Source organism: Bombus flavifrons, chromosome 4 (assembly GCF_040668555.2).
Source record: "Bombus flavifrons isolate JBK064 chromosome 4, iyBomFlav1_principal, whole genome shotgun sequence".
NCBI lineage: Eukaryota > Metazoa > Arthropoda > Insecta > Hymenoptera > Apidae > Bombus > Bombus flavifrons.
The window spans coordinates 10336370-10355759 of NC_138445.1; the positions used below are offsets into that span (position 1 = coordinate 10336370).

Genomic DNA, 19390 nt, shown 5'->3' on the forward strand with positions numbered 1-19390 from the left:
GCTCGGCCGCTCTACAAAACGGAATTGTGTAGCCGTATGAAAGAAAAATAATTTGTGTACACCAGAAGTCGCGGTACCGTATTTCCCAGCGTTACCAGGCGTCCTTCTATCTCTAGTAATCGGTTTTCGTGTATTCAACGTACTCGTTGTTCGACGATACATAGTGACAAATATCTAGCTGAATTTCACGTTGAATCGGAAATACCAGGACTTCGGATTAAAGGAAATAAAGTATGGTAAAATATTAATCGCACTGTTGTCATCTTGCTTCTTATTTTATTTAAGTCTTTTTATGCTACTGTTAAAAATTTACGATCTTTATATTTTCTATGCTCTGTATATGATTTTTGAAATATATCATTCGTAAGTGTTCAACTTCCATGGTGCAAGAAGTTTCACTATGTAGTCGTTGGTTCGGTAGATTCTAGATAGTGGTTGAGTGCTCCTAATCGTTGGTTTGATTGATTGAGTGTCCACAGTCGGTGGTTCGGTGGTGGTAGTGGTTGATTGAGTGTCCGTAGTCGATGGTTCGCTGGAGGCAATGGTTGAATGAGTGCTCGTAGTCGTTGGTATGGTGGAGGTAATGGTTGATTGAGTACTCGTAGTCGTTGGTTTGGTGGAGGTAGTGGTTGATTGAGTGCTCGTAGTCGTTGGTGTGGTGGAGGTAGTGGTTGATTGAGTGCTCGTAGTCGTTGACGAAGTAGTACTAGTTGTTGTGGTACTAGGGTGTTTAGAACGAATAGCGAAAGCGGTAACCTCCATCGCAAGAGCCCAACTTGGTCTTCCAGTAGCTAGTAAGGTTATCGAGTCTTGTCCAATATAACCTTTTGTAGGTCTGATATTTACTACCCACGGATTTCGATTGATTGCACTGACGAATGAGATCACGTAGCCGGGTGGTGCAGTTATGTCAATCGTGGCTACGTGACTGACACCTGGCACTGGTGGCTGAAAGTAAAAAATACATATATTACAATTTCCAGTAATTAGTATTTCATGTTAAAAGCAGTACTATTCTGACTAATATCAGTTTTATCATTATTATCACTATCAAATTTTAGAAATCTCGTTTCGATTCGAGTTATCGCGGCTCATAAACAATTTGTTACGTCGCGTGATATAAACCATGCGACGTCCCTCGTTATTTCACCGCTAAGGGTCCGCTGACCGTTATTCAGATCCTCAATAAATCTAAGCACCCACCATTAACTTAGACTTTTAACTTAAATAGTTTTAGGTGCGCCTACTCATCTTTAACGTGCAAATCCTTAATTCCATAAATGTTTTCGATTTACGTATGGTCCTTAGAAAAGTCCTTAGGTTTATTTTGCGCTCTTACTACGGAAACTACGGAAAAAGCTGATAGTTATGTAACGAGGAAGAACGTACATTTACCTAATGGAAAATTCTGGGTTTTCCCATGAACAAGGTCACCCATGAGCCACGTTGGTAGAAGGCTTCCTTCTCCTATCTTCATTCATTAACGCTGGCCATAACCAATGGGTATCGCGGATCGTTACCCTTACTTTTCATAACGAAAAGTGTGAACAACGAATCCGCTTCCTTCGTTCAAAAAATACCTACACATCGAGCTTTCCTCCGTAATTACATGAGAACGGAAGTTCAGTTATCTTTCAGTTCTAACAGACTCAACACCTCAAGACTTCTTCGACGACAACATATCTACCAGGACTCGAGCTCTGTCTTCAGATCAGTCATCATCTCTACACTGATTCTCTCATCTAAGAGTAATCCTTTTATTCTTCACTTACAGCTTACGCATAGGCGTTACTATCTTGTGTAAAGTTGTTGGAAATACATAATTTATAACCCCGTTAATCGCAGCGTTATAACACCTCAACCACCCCTATTATCTCAACGGAAATCAGAGGATCGATCTGTTCGCGGCGTCGATTATTACAATCGTAATGGGAATTTACGACTCCCATTGACGCGTTTTCTCGCGAACACGTCTCCCCGCGACTGGTCGAAAATACACAATTGAATGATATTAATTCGACGTAGATTAAATATAAATCTATTACTGTCATTGCTCACCTCGAAGATGGGTCGAGATTCGACAAGAACATCACCAAGCAGACGTCTGCCAAGAATCAAGTTGTTACCCCATGCGGAGGCAAACAGCGATAAACAGGCGAAGAGAAAAACGAGAGCGCGCATTTTGACGAATATCCTCAGTATTGATCGGTTCGATCGACTTTTCAAAAGTCGTAGAACTGGTACCTTTATATATAACTTGCCGCTATCGACAATCAAAGATCGGACATTCCATGTTAAGTCAAAGATGACTATCACCGAGACACGACAACAACTTGCGCAACTTACGTTCAACCTTTATGGTGTAAGAAGTTTCTGAGATTACATATCTCATTGAATGAGGATAAAGGGCACTTGAACAACGATAATGATTTTAATTAGACTTGCACGATATATTTGTTCTCTCTGTCTCTGTTTGTCTATGATGAAATCAATTTTTCCGCCTATAAACGGCAACAATGACAAACAGAAAATTTATTCTGACATTTCCGAGCGTGTGAGTAATCTGTCAAGTCAGCAGGGTTCGAAAGACACAGGTTGGGGAAGATTCTTTAACGAAGAACGCTATTTCGAACGGCTATAGCTGATGGAGGCCGGGTACATTTGCATGAAAGCCCCGTCAAACTCCGTCAACCATCGTCAAGATCTTCGTGGATGTTGGGGTGACGCGACAGACTTACGAAATTCTTCCCTTCGCGACAAATAATCCAATCAAGTCAACTCCAACATGGTTACAAATTTGGAAAGAAAAATATGGAATTATAAAAATCTAATAAAAATCTTCCTTAAAAGAAGCGTTATAAATATATATATATGTCGGGTTAAGTTTGGAATTTTGGCGTTTGACGAACCTCCACTCGAATTTGCCATCGCGGTTATAGCTGATATTTGTTGGTACAAATGTGGTTATTACAAGAGATTACAAGTAATAGCGGCGATCGGATGGTCGAGATGTTGATGATAACGAATTCAGGTTCGATAACTAATCCACAGTCAACGGGATGACGAGTGCGATGTGATACACGTATGACTCAAGTAAAACTTGTCTGAATGAACTAATCCTGCTGTCCAAGTGGAACTGCCCTTATATATTCTTCTCCCCACCTCTCGGGTCAATCTTTGTTTTTAAGGAGAGCTATACAACTACTCCATAGCTCTGTTAGGTAAAAACGTCCATCCTGTGACTGTGGTTACGTTTGGCGACCAGTTGTGTCACTTCGAGCTCAAGCCTACTGTCATAAATCTCGGGCAAACATAATCGGATTAAATCATAAACAACTACTTCTAAGTTTTATTATTTAAGTACAGCTATAATAAAAAGTCCAGACTAAAGTATTGGGGATCTTCCCAAAAATTACAAAAGAAAGACCCCGATGTTCTTTCATCTCCGACATTTATATGTGGGATAGTGTGACATCAGGGAAGAACGTGGCGTGAGGGATAATTGTTTATTAGCGTTGTCAAGATATGTTGACGTTTTCAAAGAGTGTTGTGAGCGTTACCAAGATATGTTTAGGAAAAAAGTGAGCATGGAAAATATTGTATCAAGAGTTAAGAGAGTCAGAGTTGAATTTATCGATGCCGTGAAAATCATTGCAATATCGTGCAAACGATATTGTATAAATCATACTGTTACCTACAAACTAATAATGTAACATTCCTACATATATATTTATATAAAAAAGAGAGAAACGAAAATAGTAAAAGATAAGGATATCCTCTCTCTCACTTGTCGATCAAGAAATTCATTCAATCGATTTGCTACTCGGCAACAGTATTGGTAGATAGATTAGATTATCAATTTGCTTATCTACTAAGTTTGCTTCATCCTTACTCGTGATAATCGTTGTAACGTCAAACATGATCAATCTAATTAGCATTGCTAGTGACCGTACAATCTACCTTAGCTAGAGAATTGCACGTTTCACTTCCATTTTCGTAGGGAAAGAGCTGGCTGGTGAAACACGAAAGGGTTGGACGTTTTCCCGGTTATTTTCTGCCTGCTTCTCATTACGCCGGGTCGCATTAATCTGTCGAGTTTCCGGCTGACGACTATTAAAAATCTTGCCGGTGTAGTCCGATGCGTAGTCGAGTATCGCTCATATACAGGGTGAAGCGATAAGTTTGCTCACTTACCGATACCGTCACTAATTTTTCCAGAAATACAAAAAAAGAAAGAAATGGTATTTACTATTGAAAGAAAATATTTCTTTTGTATTAGTAGGTTAATGATGGGAAAGTATTTCTGTTTCTTCTTTTCTGTCGGCAAACTAAAATTTTGTACGAGTAAAGCAACATCGGAGATGCTGAGATTATTTCTGTGATCTTTTAAATATAAAGAACAGGTAAGAAAATTGTGCGATACCAAGGAGAATATATCTTTAATCGTCATGTGATCGAAAGCATGCCGAAGATTATTTTCGAGATTTTTAAAAATTCGACATATGCGAAAATAATTCTTCAGAAAGTCTTCAGGATATTTTGAGGTCTTCGTCGCTATTCCTACGAGTACAAAAAAATATTTCTAAAATTATACAATAAAATACAGACGACGAAACACCGAAGATTTTAACATATATCCACCGTTATGTTTACAAATAGGTAATCATACAGTAGAATATTTGTCAAAATATGATACTCCATCGGTAAATTTTTAACAAGCGGCAAGCTATCGAAGATTATAAAGTCGTCTTCCTTTTTTTCTAATCGATGTTGTTCTACTCTCGGCAATACCTAGCATTTAGGCAACCCTGTATATAGCCACGCGTGTACATGCACGCTCGTACAGGTAATTACTCACGTCACGTGGCGACGCGCGACGTGGCGCGGGCCGTTGCGCTTTTTCGTTTTAGTCCCGGCGGCTGCCTGTTGGCGTGAAGAGCTGACAGAACACGTAGGAACATGGTAAACCAGCTTAGAGTGGATAATATCGGTCAGCGGTTTTTTATGACCGCCGGACCGGAGGAAAGTGAAAAACGGAGGGACGGCACACAACCGGGGGAAATGCTCGAGCACGTGTGCATACATGAAATTTTCAGCGCGACCGGAGTGATATTTACGACTAGTTGCGCGAGGCGAACGGACGCGAGACGGTCACCAGGCTTTCGTGGAATTTTTAAAACTAGGATGCACGTGGCGTTTCGTATCAGGTATATTCTGATCAGCGTGATTCTGTTTTATTCTTCTCGTAAAGAAGTACACGTGCATTTTTTACGCTTCGATTTCAATTCGAGGAGGTATCGGTAATTATCGAATTGAATTTTGATCGAGACTTCGATCGAAGTAGAATCTCTGCTTCTATTTCTTTGAGACACGCGTGACATCACACTATTGCTTGCCAGTGTGCTACCGTGCAGTGCTAGAAAAAGATCCTCTGAAAGATTGTTAGGATGTGAATGAGAAAACGTGAAAACTGGTAAAACTATTATACTTTTGGTAGTAATTTATAGACTAGATCAGCATGGTTTCCAAATGGTGTTAAACTTGTTCCTAGATCTTGAACGTTAAGAGAAAAGTGCGAAAAATTAATGTGGTGAGTATTGAAGAAAGAGTAATTGATACAATAAATAATAATATAAATAGAATAGAATAAACGATAGGGAAAAAAGAATAAAATGAAATATTTAGACAGGAGTATTGGCTGAATGTTTCAAATCTATAAATAAAACCATGTATCATCCTTTCTCATTGTTACGGATAAAGGATTAAAATAAATCGAGGAATATTCAAAAACCCAAAATACTGAAGGAGTCACGTCACGAAGTTATACTACCATAATCAAGAGAGTAACCTTTGAAGCATCGATCGAATCAAGGGTCAGCCTGGAAATCCCGTGAACGCAGCATCGTCACGTTGTGAATCGAGAACAATCCTGGCGAAGGTAAAATCCTCGAGATCTCTTCTTTCATTAAGCGACACGCACGTTTCACGCACGGTCCCTTAATTATGGAGTGCGGCGCGATGAAAAGGACGGAGGGTGTCTTCCAGACGAATCTTCGGCTTAACGTCGAACGTTTTCCCAGGACAGAAAATCGTGATATAATCGCGCGACGTGAGTCGCCTTGATCTTTGTTCGTCGAATCTCGACGTTGTCCCTCAGAAAGAACTCGATTCGTTCCACGAATCGTCTATCCAATCGTCAATTTTTCCACTCTCCACCTTTAACTGCGTCAGGACTCGGAATGCTGTGATCCGTAGGTAAAGGGAAAGGAGCAGAAGGTAGGAAGAAAGAAAGAGTTCGATATTGAATTTCTCATTCGACTAATTTCTAAATTAGGTAACTGTTTAATTACCTATAACTTCGATTCTTTATACGAAGAGTTCGTTATTGAATTTCTCAATTAAATAATTGTCTAATTATTTATGCCCCTGCACCTCGATTCTTTTTTGACACTCCGACAAGCTCATCGAACGACCAACAAACAGTTCAATTGAGCATCTAATGGAATCGACCGGTAGAACGATGTCATCAAACGAAACAGTCACCTTTGATCCAACACCGCGAGCAACCCTCTACCTCACCGATGACGTCGATACGAGCTCGTTCGTCATCATTACCGCCCGCACTGCTAGTAATTAAAACTCTTGCCGGTGACAAACGAGCGTGAACTGATTTTTCTCTGTGAAGGAAGATGGATCGCACGCGATCCGGCCTCGAACTCGCGGCCCTGCCATTGCCCGGAGAATTATTACAGCCGATATGATTTCTCCTGCTTCCGAATGCCGGGAATTCTCGACGTTGGCCGCATTTGTCAAAGCTAATCCGTAATTCCCGGCGAAGTGGGTCGGTCAATTGGGAAATATTGTAAGTCAACGCTGACGTCGAACGAATCGACGGGGAGGTAAATTCGAGACACGTTCCTAGCTGGATTAGATCGCTGCCAGTTTTTTGCTGTTCCTCCCTCTTTCTCCTCTTCTCTTTGGATCTGTCTTCCTGTAAGGAAATCTAATGACAGCCAGCCGAGTCGTGCGTGAGGGTCCAGGAAAGGAGTTTTGTTTATTGGACCTGGCGAGGGTTGCTGAGGATCGCGTGAAACGTTACGTGGAGATAAATTTCTTGAGCGTGTGCGATTCGCGAAGAATTCGAGAGAAATTCGAGAACTTTGGCGAAAGAGAATTATTTGGATTGTGAAATTCACTTGGTGGATTTATTAAGGCAAACATAGCACGAGTAGTTGGCGATTTCGGAGATTAATTTCAAAGTTCAGGGTCCTCGTTGAATATTAGGACAGGTATAACGACGCGCTCGTCACGAATGTTTCCATAAACATGTCAGCATCGTGGCAAATATCGAATATCGATCAGGGAACATTGGTCCGCCGTGTTTGCGGTCGAGTCGAGCGAGGATAATTAATTCAGTACCGGGTTACGTTTACATCGCCTGGCCGCGGGACGTTCTTTCCCCGATGACGACCACAGATAGATGCCATTTCTCCGATCACTAAACACGCGAGTGCTTTATGACCACGACACGACATTTAATTTTATACGTATGTATAAATTATTTGTTGTACAATTTATTCGTTTCTTCATAGAATTGAACTAGGATGCCGAAAGAACCAAATGCATTAAAGTACTATAACATTAATCGTTATACCTAAAAATAACAGGTAGATAATACTTACATACGAATTTTTCAGGCAAAAATATCCAACCTAATTAAATAAAATTCTAATTACGTCGATTTTATCAATAACGCATATTTATTTTGTAGAATCCGCAAACAAGAAAATGTATGGAAATTTGAATCTCCGTGTCGTTAATGGACTCCGTGTATACTTGCAATTTATTTTTCCATGCAGTCTTGCACAATAAATCAATCAGATTGTCCTCAACACTCGATCTGATGATTTCCCTTTCAAAAACAGCTTTGACGAAGTAACCCGATTTTCCCACCATTTGGAAGACGACTTGTGTTCAGAGAAGTAGTCTTTCCTCCTTTCCTCAATTCAAGGCCACACATTTCTGCCCGGTCTATCGAAAGCCATCGAGCATGCCACCCGTGCGTGCACAAAGTTCGCCAGTCGGTAAGCGAGACGCGTGATTTCGAGAAATATCGTAGATTATACATCAGCGTTTCTCGTTGAATGGCTTCGTGTTCAGTGATTCGTGAACCGCTATCTGGTCCACGTGACCGCACGACCCTTGGCCAAACCAACACAGTGCCCCGATAATAGTTCTAACCGTGCAACTATATACGTATGGAAATGCTAGTACCTACGCAACCACGTGTACACGGTGTTCGCGAATTTTCTGCTAATTTCCCCATTATTTGCACGATCTCGTAGCCATTCAGGCGATTAAAATTGAAAACAACCCCTGTTCGTGGGAAAATTAATTTACATTGACAGATTAGAAGAAAATCCTTATCACGAAACAATGAAAATAATTCAGTGACAGACACGAAATATTACAGAAAGAGAATTGTTTGATATGAAGGAAGAAGGTTAGCTTCTTTTCTATTTCAACTATTAACAAATAGTATGATGTTCAATGCGAATCAAATATTTTAGAAACACCCCGTAGCTACGAGTTCGCGTGTGTTCACCTGGAAACGCAAATCGATGCACATGCATATGTATATGATGCGGTTATTATTAGATTTCGATGCGTAAAGGGCGATGGTGTTCCCCGTGAAAATGGGTTTACTCTAAATCCCCGGATAGCCGTTACCTTTTCTCCACGAAACGAATTCAGCGCCTCAACACGGATGTTTCTTCTATCTCGAGCTATCTCTCAACTATAAGACGGGATGGTGCTTTTACACGAAATTCTGGACCAGGACATGTATGCACGTACATTGTGCCACCGAATAGAAGCAGCGGGGTTAACGTATCAGACTTGGCAAAGATTTAAAGGACCACGCGTCGCTTTTATCGGTATAAAATAGAATCGAGCGGTTCGGTTATTGTTTGATATTCAATTAAATCGCCAAGCTTCGATGTTTACCCGCGGATGAAAGCGGTGAATTAAACGTGCGACCGTACATGTATCGATATACGAACCCAGTGAGCAACGAATCGGTCATGTAACAGCGGCGCGTTTCAATGTTGGCTTTGAGCTTCGTCCGAATTCTCCCGTAACTCGGGCAAGGCTACAATATCGTCGAAATAAAATCAAAATGGGGAATTATCTTCAGAAAGCTGTTATGAAACTTCTTCGAAAATAAATTACTTATTTCCGTAAGATTATTCATTACAAGTAGAGTAGGTAAATCGTATTGTAGAATCTAAACGAGATAATTCAATCGACACGTGTATCGATAAGGTATAGCGATTGTATTAAAGCATCAAAGAGATTAAACGCATAGAGAATCAGAATGAGCGATATATGACAAACTTTCTCATCAAAAAACTCTACTTTATCTCGTCTGCTAGTCTCCATTGGAAATCCTTCATTTCGAAACTTCCACTCGAAACCAACACCAAGCTTGCTCCATCGTTCTCTGTAAGCAGCGCTAAATTAAAAGCGATAGCAGGCCAGGCGTAGCGTGAACGCGAGAGAAAAGCCCGCATTCGTATCACCGCCCGTGTGCACCCGGCCATTTCATTACCGCGAAATGGACAAAAAGCGTATCTGCTTACGGAGGCGGTTCGGTTAAGATCGATGATCGCCAGCGCAACGCAGTTGGGATGATGCATCGGGACCGGTGACCTGGATCCGTGAGATTAAAGGTTTCCGTTTGGTCATCGGCCGTAGTCTCCGCTGGGACGATACAATTTTATCGACTGCTGTCTCGCTCTGTGGCGAACGTTTTTCTGCATTACGCGGCCGCACCCCACGGGGCATAGTGCTCGGCGAATCTTTGAGCCGCTCTCTCACAGAAACCGATCGTTCTCGCTCGTTTCGTGGATTCCATTGTTCAATTTGCGCGGCTTTTGTGCGCTCGTCGCCGTTCTCTCGACGATGCCATCGCGACAGAAAATGCTCAACAGCAGCGAGAGGAGGACAGAGACACGCGATCGTGGTCGTCGGCGAATCGTCGTTGAACGAAGTGTTTCGTTAATTGTACGAGCCGGAGGTCGAATCGCGACCTGGATATACCCCGATTCCCCGCGAACGCTGTTTGGAAATGTCCTGCACTGCCTGGGGTAGGTATGGAATATGGAACTCGCTGTTATACCGTTTGAAACAACAATCGGGAGACCAAACTGGACCGTGTTCAACATTCAAACGGACAATTTCCATATATTCGTTTAATGGTGAAAGATGGTGTTGAATATCGAGACTGAAAATTCTATTTTTTCTTTCTTTTTCTTTCTTTGAAGTTTTATTCTTTTTATTTATTAGACTGTACTGGTAGGATAGTGGTTATCGAATCTCTTCAAATGATTGCTAATCATGTTTTTAAAAACTTTGTTCCTTTTGCGATTAAATAAACATCGACGAAAACCAAGATACGAATTCACTGATCAGATTCGAAAGCTCAAAAGTTGCCAGTATCGTAAAGACGTCAACGAAATAGATGTCAATGAGATTGTAATAATTACAAAACACGCAGACAATCTTAATGTGAAATCTGCTGACAACGCGTTGAATTTAAGAATCACTCTTTTATGAAAGATAAGAAGTCTGACTTATATTTTTTACCTGTAAGCGAGTCAACGTTCTTATGTTTCTTACCAGCTTCCTAGCGAAGAACAGCAGTTAGTGGCTAGAATTCCAATATTCTGATCTAGACGAAGGTCCGCAGTAGGAAACGGTGGGTGGAAAAAAATTCGTTCCTTCGATTAGTGTTTCGTGGAATTGGGAAGGTTTATGGAGGTAAACGTGGGAAGAGGAATACATTAAGAGCGAACTTTAAACTAAATTTCTCTTTTAGGGTCTTCAGAAGTTTTAGGATAGGAAACGCCCCCTGTCAAATCTTGCTGGTTCCGTCTACCTGCAGCTAGCTAATATACAAATGGTCAGACTTGCGTGGTCACGCACCAAGGAAACAGCACGTAAAGTTTGGTCGCGCTCGAACCAGTGTTTGCACCCCAGGGGACGTCGCCGAGGGTTTTGAACAGTCTGACAGGTTCAGCGATTATTAAATTGTGGAACAGTGTTCGGAATATTCCGTTAATAGTATGCTATTATTCGTCGGACAAATTTAAATGTATCTTGTAAGTTTGTACAAAAGTGAATCGAATATTAAGATTCATCGTTTGCACAATGGAGACTATTTCTGTAGCGATACATTTTCTGGTTTATCAATACATAGATCGGCCAATATCGACATACTTAAGTTTTCAATATCGACTGAATCATTTCTATAGTGTTAATCTATACAAGTACATTATGCTATATCTTACGAATTTCTCACCTCGTCAATTCACATATTTCAAATTGTGATGCAATACGGAAATCTGATTAATTTTTATAGCAATTCATATAAAATAGCTTCTAAGAGTTTATTGTCTTATTTCTTCTTATAAATTACAAAACATTTTCTATATTCCATTACCATTAACCTCGTATTTTTATATAGATTTACATCTTGCCTTTCCAATGACACTAGTAATCTAAGTCGTTTCTCGAGTCACGGCATGCTACAAATTTTCTTACATGATATTGAACGATGGCGTATGCAACAATCTGTGTATGTGTAATCTATAAAAATCGAAGGATTAAAACAAATTTAGAAGAATAATATTCTACAAGAATGTATTTACCTCTGTATTCTTTCCTCTCCTCCTATATATTCTCTTCTATTTTTTTTTTTCACTCAGAGAAGTCTCCTCCTACCTCGCTCGAACGATTCAGTATCTCGCGATTCCCGTGAAATTCGAAAGGGACTCAGGGCAATCTCCAGCCTGCTCCTTGCAATGATATCTCGTAAAACGGAACAGAGAGGAAAGGTGGAGGCATCGAGCGGCCGGCGAGTCTCTTCAAAGAACAAGCGAAAATCAAGCACGCGTGTATCAATCTCGAGTGCCAATCTCGACGAGGAGCCTCTCTTATCTTCCTACCTTTGATATCAGAGGTCCGCCGTATGGTAGCGATGCTTTCTCATCTTTGGACTTTCGTCTGAAGCTGACTAGGGGTCCCGTATGTAGCGAACCCTCTCTTCATCTTTCTCGCTTTCTCCCCCTACGAGTTTAATATCCGAGCTTGCAGATCAAATTTCTTGCGTGTTTCCGTGTTGTCGAGGATTTCTTCGCCCGGCAATTTTACCCGCCAGTTTCTACGCGATTTTTTCACCTTTCTCTCTTTCCCCCTTTTTTAAGGAGGGGGGGGGACTAGAGGGTACTTTGTCACTTTTGGATAACGTGACACGCGAGTATTACGTCGGCTGAAAAATTTGAGGGTTCAAAGTACCTACGTATCACGTTTTATATAAAATCGTTGTTAAAGGTTGTCGTAAGTTGTTTGGAAGAATTTAGGAGTTTCAGTGATATTACATATAGTGCGGAGGTGAAAATTTTTATATAAAATTTTGTCGGATTGTTTAATTTCACAGTTTCTGGTATTTTCACCTGTTTAAGTCAGACTGAAGTTAGAACTTGAGATTACGAAATAAAGACTGGGATATAGCTAATTATTTATACAAAATAATCCTCAGATATATCTCGCAGATACGAGGTATCTGTATCTTATGAACTCTTTTTATTTGGTCGATAGAATCGATGGAACGTAAATCCAGAAGTAGCAGGTACTTGCGCACTCTCAGGAAGGCCAATATCTGATAAGGCAATGGAAACGTAATCGGTAAACTTTCTAACTGATCTCCGTGTGACGAGGCTTTCGAGCTGAATTGGAAATTTCCTTGTGCTGGAAACTTTGCTCGTCGAAACGTCCACAACCGACCGCGAATTCATTCGTTCCGAATCAGAACACGCACGCTTCGCAACAACAGTCGTAACGTTTTCGATCAACCGGCGAATCCACTGCAACAGCTAATAATTCCAAGTTTAATCGCTCTGAGAGTGAAAATTCTTCCGAGTGTGAAATTCTGAGAGTGAAAGTTCCGAACTATCAGAGATCTATTATTCCCTCATTATTTATTCTAGGTTAAAACGCTCTATGTACCATTCTAAAACCGAAGCAAACTGAAACTTTATCATTTTCTTTGGCGTGGTCTCTCTTTTTCTTCGTTAAAAGAAATATCTTTAGTCGTTGATTCAACATAACTTTGCCTTAACTCATCCTATAGCATACCGAATATATTTAATTATCTCGATCACGTCCCCACAAAAAAAGTCCAAACTTTCGACAAAACAAATGCAACGTAGAGAAGAACAAAGGGTCGTAAAAGATTAAAATTCTTCGACGAAGACAGTTCACAAGGCCACGAAGTTCGCGAAACCTTCGTGTCCAAGTGCAAAGCCTCCGGTCGAACCGGAAACGAGCAATTGTCGCGAGGCGTTCACGCGGTTCTTTCCGCTCTTTCTCCGCCTAAAGTGGAAGAAGGAAAGGGTCGAGGTCGAGTCGTGGTTGCATGAAAATTAAAGCGTCCATCGACGCAACTCCGTTCATTAAGTCTCGAACCCGCGTTGCTGCGTTACGAGGTCCGTTATCAGTACGATCCATAGTCCGTGAAATTACGATGAAACAGGGGACAGCGCCTTGTAATTTTACGACTCGCGGCCTACTTAACACCAGGACACAGGCAACGTGCGTTTCTCATAATCGTTCGTGATCTATTCGCGCTATTGCGGAAGGACTAAACGATTACCACCGGTCGACGGGGACAAAGTCGTGCAGGAGAATACAATGCTCGTCCGTTGCACGATCTGATACACGACCGGCGACAAAATGACGGGTCTGTTTCGTGACCGGCCGACAAATGTTCTGAAAAACGGACAGGATCGTTCTGCGCGATGAACGACCGGCTGGGAACGTTTTTGCCACACCGACCACGATGCGGTGTCCGTGTGTTTTGTCCGCGTGAAAAAGTAGATGTAACGTGGCTAGGAAGATGGCTGTTTCCGGAAAAAGTGGATCATTATAAGGTCTGCGAACAGGGATAGATCTGTTCTTAATTTGGAAATGATTAATTGTTCTCTTCTTTTTTTTTTCTTTTTTTCTTTCTGGTTAAGCGTTTGGGATTTTTCTTTATTGATATCGCACTTGGGCGTACAATATACGAGATATTCAAAGTAAAATGCTCATTGTAATATCGGAGAGGTGAAATTAATTTTCATAGCTGCAAAATTTGTTTTGTTTCCTATAGATGTGTTTACCGCTCTGTTTTATTAGTAGTTCTAATAAACTTGTATATAGTATATGAGAGTGTATATAATTTTTAATATGCTTGTTCACAATTGAATAATCTATTTATTAGCTGCTATTTGTTTCACCAACTGTTTAGTCGCATTACGTTTTATTGTGACAGAAATTTGTTTCGTATGAAACGTTAAACGTATTCGTTAATTTCTAATTTATCTTCACTTGAATAATTTATTTCTTAATTCTGTCCCCGCGAATAGACGTGCAACTGCATTCTCTTTCGCAATAATATTCTGATTGGTTCGAAAATCTATTTTGCACGTTTATTATGTTACAGATTCCGATAGATGCATTCAGTGCAGATCCGATAAATGATATGAAAATTCACGGTTTACATCGCCAACACAACTCGCATCTAACTACCGTTTCGAAAACGATGTCGCAATGTCGATCGCATTTTTCTCCGCAACGACGAAACGCGGTGAGTTAAGAGTGAATTATAACGGAGTGGAAAAACAAAGGGCAGGCCAACGATAGGGTCGAGGGAGGGAGGGCGTCGAGGCGTGTACAGAGTAAAGATCCCTCGCGAACCTTTGTTTCTAGTTGGCTTGTCGCCTGTTTGCTTCCGCGACAGGAAATTAACAGCTCGGTTCCGCTCTCTACGCATCCCGTACCGTATTGTTCGCCGTGAAAGTAATCTGGGATTTGTCACGCTCGTGTGTGCCCCGATATTAGACAATCGTGCGACGACTCGACGATTCGACGATCGCTTCGCGACGGAAATTCACCGATTCCTTTGCAAGTTAGCGTGTTCCGTGGCCGCAATAATTCTCACGGGTAAGTAGCAATTAAGTTCCGACAAGAACTTCCTTGTAATTGGCGTTCGGAAATTTCGCTACTTCGTCGCTTAGTAGTTCATTGGAAACCAGATAAAGGGATGATAAACAGAGTTTGCCTTGTTTTACAAGATCCAAGATTAAAACGGAGCTGCGTGAAATGGAATAAATTCCGAAGTGAGAACGTCGTCGGTTAGGAAAATTGAATTTCGACCATTGATCGAATTATAAAAAGTTTGACATTTTTACGTACGTTCCGTTGGAAATAAATTTTGGGTAGTTAACACTAGAACTACCACACCAGTCAAATCGACCGGTTTTATAGTTTTAATTTAAAATTCCTACTTTATGTTATATATTCATTCCGCAATAATGTAATGACTTTCGGAACGATAACCAAAAGAATAATAGAATGAATTTTATTTTGTTTTTTATGTAATCGAACTCAAAATAATTTTGTATTGAGGCTACTTATACCAATACCAGTCAAAATGACTGCTACTTGTCAAAGTGTAAAAGGATCCTGCAATCTGTTTATCAAACCCCAATTAACCAGTTTCCTAGTTTTACGCAAGTTTCTACACGTTTTTTTAATTTTTACCGCGAATCATTCAATATGATGATATGTGTTATCAGGAAAATTCCACAGCAGTCAAAAGGATCTACAATTTTATAAATATGTCAACCTTCGTTTAGGGATCATGGTCCCAAATGGATTAATAATACCAAAAATTTACTACGTAACATGGAATTCCTTCTGTAAGAAAGTATTAAATCAATAAATATAAAAATATTCTATTATCATGTATTTTTTAAAGACCAGTCATCTCGACTGGTTTTGGTAGAAATAGCTTCGTGTTAACTATCGGTAGTTCAAGTGTTGATTAATTTTCTTTCTAATTAGACGTAGTTTAGATATTTAATGTTTTCTTTTTAAATAAGACGGTAGGTAATTCTCGATAACGCAAGATCTTTGAAACACAATGTTAGTTCTTCGATCTAAGGTTCTTTCACACCAATTAACAATTCAAAGACTCTTACACCATGTATCGATTATCTTGCGACCAAACACTCTTCGGATCAGCAACTATTAATAACGCCATAATCTACGCATAGCCTTGTGTTTCAAGCCAACAGACCGTAATAACGCGCGCAATAACAACGATGAAAAATAACCGTAGCTCAAAATCTAGACGTTTCGTTTGTAGGAACAGAAATAATTCGAATCAAATTTATCGTACAACGTAGAGTGTAATCGTTAGATTATCTAGATTATCGCAACGTAGTTTCTATCGATCCAAAGCGAGGCAGAGTCTCTTAAATTCTCTCCCTCAGATTCGTAAAACAAATTTCACGCTACAAGAAAGCCAAAAAGCGCGTGTTACATTGGGAAAATATGCCGGCTGCTGGCCAAAATGACTGGAACGCGTTGGTTCCAATCAGATAATGGCCAACCGGCCGTAGAAAAATCGTGCTGGAAAATTAATCGTCGCGTTTATATCCCGTTTAACGTCTTCCTGGACGAACGAACCCGCGTTTGGCACCGTGTCAGCCTATCTTGCCCCCGCGTATTTTCATTTCAGATGCGTATTCCACGAACAGTCTCGATTCGTGGCTACCTTCCACAAAAGTATTTTGAAACACGGTTTTTAGATTAGGGTAAGTTTACAAGAAAAACAGAACAAATGCGTTTTACGGCAGACACGACGGAGTACTTCCGGTTAGGGAATCGCACGTTGTTGGTAGAATTTTGGGAAATGTTGACATGAAATTTATATTTCCTTTCATTCACGCTCTTACTGTGTTAAACGATTTGTCTCGTCACTTGGATTCTTAATCTCTTAATTGTAATAATTCCTTAATTTATGGACTCATATGATTTTAATGTCATGATTTCTGTCATGATGATTGTCTTTATGATTAGACATTCAGTCGAAAATTATAGGAACTTCTAGTTGGGGTGGTTAGAGGTGGAAGGTTAAGCTACTTTTCTTCTAAGAGATGCCGCGAAATTTGACGATATTGTAAAGAAGATTTGTGGTCTGTGAGATCTTCTAGATCTTCGCAAGTAGAAGCAAGAGTGTTAAGGGAAAAACTTGTTGCACAATAGGCAGCTTTGCTCTCATGAATCCATCACGAGGCGCCATGCTGACAGTTAATGTTTTTAAATCGCAATATTATCCTTTCCTTTGCACGCGATATCATGCGAGTACAATGATTTTGAAATATACTTTCTGATCAGCCATTCATGAGACGCGGCAACTTACACCCCAAAGAATATAAATATAAGAAAATAAACCCATACCGCCTTCTTTTTCCATAATTTGGAAAACTGAATTCCATAAAGCTTGTTCCATAAAGTCGCGCCTTATCAACGCCGCAAAGTAGTAACTAACATTATTAACTTTCGCGTTTTTCACGTTCGTACAAAAATATCGTGACACGAGTTGCTTAATCTCCGATCGAAAGACAATTTCTATGAAAACCTATCGACATCAAGCTCGTAACAAAGATAATTGATATTTCCACGTCGTATTTCCACGAATCGGAGAACTGAAGATTGTTTTAAGTGTCGTTCACGATCTACTTTTTGTTTATTACAAAGAAACGTATTTGCTCGTAAGGCTTAATTGTTTTTGAAAATGTGCTTCGAAATGGGAATTGATCAAGACGCTCGTTGAAGTACGATGCAACTTAATGTAGTCGAACTATAGGACAGATACGGAATTTTAATCCCGCAAAGTAGGTCGATACCGGGTGAGCAAGTTTTAGAGTTATGTATTCAAAGTGAGCAGTTTGGTGTCGGGACCTTTTAGACTTGGTTCGCGAAACGGACTAAGAATTTATTGTCGGCGAACAATAAGAGAACAAAGTTCCGTTGTTAATTTGTGAAAACATTTTGATTACTCATTACTTTACCAGATTTGTACACGGAATATTAAACACTGGCATAATAAATATACACGACGAAAGTATAATCGAATCCAACCGAAGAAATAACAATTAAACAAGAAATTAATTAAAGAACAGAATGAAGTAAGAAATAAGGAAACACGTATCCTTTGATATTCAATTCAACGTTCAGCTTAGGGGAATCATAAGGATTATCACTGGATAATCAAAGGATTATGACTGGAAAAAATAATATAAAATCTAATTAATTAATTGATACATTCGGTGCATCAAACATAGGATGGTTCGCGAAAGTGTTTCAATACTCATAAAATACTTTATAAAAATATGAGACTGTGTAAATTTTAAACGAATCTGAAATATGTATAGAAATTGCGAGATATTTATTGCAAAAATGCACTTTGCAGAGATCACCGATTCAACAATAAATTATTTGCTATATTAACCTGTTTCTAGCAGGAATCTATTTCCAGACGCAGACCATTAAAAACTGAACTGATAGCAGATTTTGACGAGTTATAGTAAGCTCACTTAATATCCTACTGTTTCAAATAATCTTACGCCATTTCTCTCGCAATAAATTCATTAAATTTACAATCTTCATTAAATTTTACTCAAAGTCAACCGTACGACCACCAAACAAATTATCAAATCTTCCGCTACGCGAATCTTAGTTGATTTACTATGGCCACGAATTGCCAAACAGAGAAGAGTCACTCTCGCAAACAGTCGGGATTATCAGTAGCAACGTTTGCCAACGTTGGAACACCCAGTAAAGAAGAGATCAGTCTCGTTCCGTGAGTCTCGTATACACGTACTCGTTCCCTTTGCAGCCGGTGGCGCGGTTTCAGCGAGCTAATTAACGTAAACACGGGGCCTTGGAGTCCCAAGAGGAAAGTTGGAGAAAGAGAGGAAGCCGGATGTTGGTCGCTTTGAAACGCTCACCAGCTACTTGATCACTTTTCGTCGAGAATGGACATCAGAGACGAGGTGGTTTCCTCGTGAAATTTTTTTCTCGGATATCTTCCGAGAACCAGCCTCTTGATTGTCACTTCCGGGGAACGTTTCACATCGTAGAACACGTTCCGGAAGGATGCAAGAAATTTGGACCAGATTCTCAGCTCAATGTAGGTACTCGACGGTTTGGTTAAGGCTTTTCTTTGTTTATTAGAGGATTTCCGAGAGACAGAAGAGCCGCTCTGGCTTTTGATCTTCCTTCTTTGCTATCCTCTGTTCTGTTTATGTGCCACGATTCAGGGGAACATACTCGGTAAACTGCAGTTGCACGATGAATGCCTCGTGTAAGAGAAGAAGATACATAAGTGTGGTAGCAGTGTTGGCTTTTAGTGAACAGCTTTTTTCATGAATGAGGTGGTTTTTTGAGGAATAGGGCCATTTACGTTTCTAGAAGAGTGAAAAAGAAAAGAAAGATG

The 19390-nt window shown here is 40.1% G+C and overlaps 2 protein-coding genes across 9 annotated transcripts in view; one reads left to right on the plus strand and one right to left on the minus strand.

Annotated features, from left to right (window-relative positions):
* Positions 1-19390, plus strand: part of LOC138179234 (uncharacterized) — a 210903-nt gene that overhangs the window by 107211 nt on the left and 84302 nt on the right. For 5 of the 8 annotated variants that reach the window (XR_011172968.1, XR_011172969.1, XR_011172971.1 and 2 more), the window contains one exon: positions 14546-14689. The exons of 2 other annotated variants lie outside the window; for them this stretch is intronic. Coding sequence is in view for 1 of the 6 variants with exons in the window: in XM_069111825.1 (XP_068967926.1) it covers positions 14546-14689 (144 nt within the window). In the remaining 5 variants the exon portion in view is untranslated. Of the gene's footprint in view, positions 1-10879; positions 11140-14545; positions 14690-19390 lie in introns of those variants that run through there. One more of the 8 variants, XR_011172974.1, reaches the window with a different exon arrangement.
* LOC138179083 (uncharacterized) lies at positions 358-2218 on the minus strand. Its single transcript, XM_069111520.1, has 2 exons — positions 2059-2218; positions 358-948 (listed from the first exon to the last, which is right to left on the minus strand). The coding sequence occupies exons 1-2, from the start codon at positions 2179-2181 to the stop codon at positions 358-360; spliced, it is 714 nt and encodes a 237-aa protein (XP_068967621.1). The 5' UTR covers positions 2182-2218.

Coding starts and splice junctions, on each gene's coding strand:
- LOC138179083 (XM_069111520.1), bottom strand. CDS start 2,181: ATGCGCGCTCTCGTTTTTCTCTTCGCCTGTTTATCGCTGTTTGCCTCC. Junction 949..2,058: donor AATCTCGACCCATCTTCGAG/GTGAGCAATGAC, acceptor TTTTACTTTCAG/CCACCAGTGCCAGGTGTCAG.